Genomic DNA, 3,846 nt, shown 5'->3' with positions numbered 1-3,846 from the left:
GATATTAACTCTACAAAAGATTAATCATAATTACGTCTTGTAGTTTCATTTTATTTTGAGCATACTAGGGAGATTGAGGTTTTAGAAATGTAATAGGTTAATTAATTATGTTAGGATATGAGGCCTATAGCCTATATTCTAAATGTTTTATTAAAATGTCCTAATTTGACAAAAATCTATTTCCATTATCTCTATTGTGGTTAATTTCATATATTTAATTTAATGAATCATTTTACACAACTTTATTGACAATTTCAGTCTGATGATAAGTACCATATAGGCCTACATTCAATTCGAAGTGTCAAAAAACTGTAAAACGTTCCATTACCTGTGCCCCTATATCCCACTGAACCTAAAAAAAATACACTGATAAACTATAAGAAGAAATGTCTTTTCAGTCGTCACTTTAGAAATCTGTGTCTACTCAACATTGGTGTGGAATTTCGCAAATTAGGCCTAAATGCAGGGGCATAAACATTTTGGCCTTGAAAATATCCTGGTGAATGTTTATGTATTATGAAAGGGAAAATGCGTATTACTGCGGTTGGATTAGGTTTTCAGTGTATTTTCAATGGACATAGGCCTAGCCACTGGTCAGACAGAATCTTAATGAGACTAATTATCAACATAATATACCTTCGTGCTAATTATGAGAATACAAAGCAGGCCTTTTCGTCAACACAATAAACATGAAACATGGTGTGCACTTCATCTATTTTATTTACATTGATCAGACAACTCTTGTGTACAAAATGTCAACTGAAACCCAGTTTAAATAAGAAATATGAAATATGAAAGAATACAGTTCCCGTAACCCCATGCTCATATTGCGCATATTAAAATAAAGTAGTTGAGGCTATATGCTACACAGGTTGCTCAATGAGTGTCATCCCCTTATGAATGTGGCTGTGATCTTGGTGATTTGCAATAAAGTCACCCTCAGCAATAAACTCTTGAAGGGATTGTCTCTACTGTGTCCAATACTCAAATTGTTAGTTTAATATAATACACCAATAATGTGTGCCTCACACTAGGCCTGTCATTTGTGATCTTATAAAAGACATGGGGTGGGTGAACTGGGAGATGGGAAAATTCACAGTACTCGAAAAACCCACTAAGGGTGGCGACACCTGTGCCAGGTTTGCGTTCAGTGTCCCAGGTGAAGCGTTCTCGTGGTAAAGAATAGGAACCCTGACAATCCTTTGAGCCGAAAAGGCGATACTCGTGGACGCCATGTCGGCAGCTAGCTGTCTCTTCCACTTGTTCCTGCGGTTCTGGAACCAAATCTTGACCTGAGTCTCGGTAAGTTGTAGAGAAGCGGCCAGCCCCGCCCGCTCAGTGCTGCTCAGGTAGCGTTTCATGTCGAAGGTGGACTCCAGCTGGAACACCTGACTCCGGCTGAACACGGTGCGGGTCTTCTTCTTGCGAGCTGCTTTCGTATCAGGTGTGTCACTGTCGTCTCGCGCGAAGCAGGAGGATCCTGTTTCGTCATCCTTGTCGTCTGTCTGACTGCACTCTGCCCTCTCGTTCCGTTCGTCGTGGTCTTCCACTGGCTCCGGTAGAGCCGGGGAATCCCGGTCGCTGGTTGGTAGGGAGTATCCGGGGTCATCTGAGTTGCTGGAGTGGCACTGCGGACCTGAAATAAACGGGGAGTATCATGAGGAATGCCATTGGTAAACTGTTTCTGCTACATTTTACGCACCGGACAATATTCCTAGAGATGAATACGTGCATGATCATCTCTCAATCATGATATCAACCCTGATACGTTATTGCATTTTTCGATGGTAGTCGAATTTTTTAAGTGCTGCGGGCAGGCCACATATCGACTTGAAAAACGATGACCTATAGCTTGTAATGAAACTTGTAATGAAACACAGTAGCCTTGCAAATGTATAAGCACCATAATTCTGGTTTATAAACTCAATTTCCAATCAATGTTACGTTTGAAATGTATTTGAGTGGCGTGCCATACCCCGTGTAAAGAGGAACCGCATGGAGATGTTTTACGCACCGGGTAAGAGCGAATACACTAGTGCTGTTATGGTTTGTTGCAGGATATATGGGCTATGCATGACAAAAAAATGCTATGTAATGTTGTCTATTTTTACTGCCATGTCACCATGTATTGTGTATTGCCATTGAAAATGACGGCTAACATTACGCACAGCAACCTCCAAGCATTGTAGATCACAGCTCGTTCACGTTGTTTTTACCCTCATTATCTGAGGAAATGCGTAGGCTATCCTCACATGCTCCTTGTTGAGCGGATCAGCCTGAACAGTGTAGGCTATCAGCTAGTAGTAAGCAAGCTACAGTTTGGTGTGCTTTTAGGCTATGTCTCTTTCATACAGGCATAAACATAAGGGCCAATTAACAAAAGTGACACTTACTCTGTAAATCGCTGCAAGCTTTATTGGGCGATGTCCCACACCAGTCTGAAATGCAACCGGCTTCAGCAAGGCGTTGGGCGTTTAACCCAAAGTAGGACACTTGACGCTCCACTTGGCCCCAGCGGCTCTCAATGACAGCGACTTGGTTGAAAGACAGTCCCGTTTCTTTATAAAAAAACTCATCTTCGGTCGTAGACCGCCTGTCTGTAGTCCTGGTAGTAGAGCGAAGTAAATTCTCAATTGAAAATGATGAGCTTCTTGACGTTGGATCATGATGTTGAGACTCCGGTTCCTTATCAAGCATATTTCGACGTTTTCAAACCACCTAGTCACCGATAAATAAATAACTTTTAAATACTTACGGTCTGTTTAGACATTAGTGGATGTATCTTTTGCTTTTTTCAGTTATGTCTACTATTTCTATCGAAGTCTGTCGAGTTATCCATGAGAGCTCGAGTGAAGAGTGTGAGACCTTGAGAGAATCCGCAGATAAACTACTGTAAATTCAACCGCGCGAGATCCAAGCGTAGCAAAGAAATTGCGTCTTGCGATTGGACAGTGGGGGAAGCGAGCAAGATTACTATAGAAAATAAGATAGTTACTCGCATTGAGCTACTACACTGTGTTATAGTCTGCCTTGAGGGGTTGGAGGGACCCTGTCTCTCAGATACGTTATTTAGGTCAATTAGGGAGCAAATCAAAGCAGAGATACGGCCGTGTCCCTGGGCTGGGATGCATGGTAGAAGAAGAGCCCACATCTTGGAGAATGACACAGTACCTCCTATTGGCTACTTCTGTCTATGCAAGCTCTAGCTTTATTGTCCATTCATATTTGCATGCATGCATTCGTTCTCGTGCAATAATTATTCAATTGATAGGAGGGTGGCCACGTGCAATTCATTGAATATCGATAGAATATCAACAGCATTTCACAATCAATTCAGTTTAGTTAAGCATTTTTTAACCCCATTCTCTAAAAGGTAATAGAAAGTCCAGGTTTAGGATTTCGATATTGCAGGAATTAATTTAGCATTATTTGTCATTATGGCCAATGATAACTTGGCATTATTTAGCAGGAAATTGAAGCTATTGATCTGGGACTAGGTTTCCTCTATTTGAAAATACTTATTATGTTGTAATGTTTAGTCAACATGTTTTAGTTTTTTTATTTGGCCTACGTTTAACAGTTAGGCCTACTTTAGTGTCCAATGTGTGTCCCAAGTTCTCTCAGTCAAATAATGATATCGCAGTTATTGTAGGGCTATCAACTTTCAAGTTGTGCAGTTATTGTAGGGCTATCAACTTTCAAGTTGTTTAGAAAAACTAATAATAAATGCATTGTATGACAGAGTAGCCTACATTCAAGTGGTTTCCTGCGTAGTCCTATTTTAATATAATAAACGAACAAGAATAATGCAAATCTGCATGTGAAGTATCATTTCTTATTGGGCCT

At 40.6% G+C, this 3,846-nt stretch overlaps 1 protein-coding gene across 1 annotated transcript; it reads right to left on the bottom strand.

Moving 5' to 3' along the window:
- Positions 1 to 712: 712 nt before the first annotated feature.
- Positions 713 to 3,142, bottom strand: LOC139533436 (homeobox protein HMX1-like). The gene is made up of 2 exons (XM_071331465.1): positions 2,394 to 3,142; positions 713 to 1,636 (listed from the first exon to the last, which is right to left on the bottom strand). Exons 1-2 carry the CDS (start codon positions 2,695 to 2,697, stop codon positions 1,026 to 1,028), a joined length of 915 nt encoding a protein of 304 aa, XP_071187566.1. The 5' UTR covers positions 2,698 to 3,142; the 3' UTR covers positions 713 to 1,025.
- Between the last annotated feature and the right edge of the window lie 704 nt (positions 3,143 to 3,846).

The sequence above is a fragment of the Salvelinus alpinus genome, chromosome 11, assembly GCF_045679555.1.
Source record: "Salvelinus alpinus chromosome 11, SLU_Salpinus.1, whole genome shotgun sequence".
Taxonomy (NCBI): Eukaryota; Metazoa; Chordata; class Actinopteri; order Salmoniformes; family Salmonidae; genus Salvelinus; species Salvelinus alpinus.
This window is presented reverse-complemented; position numbering and strand designations above follow the sequence as displayed.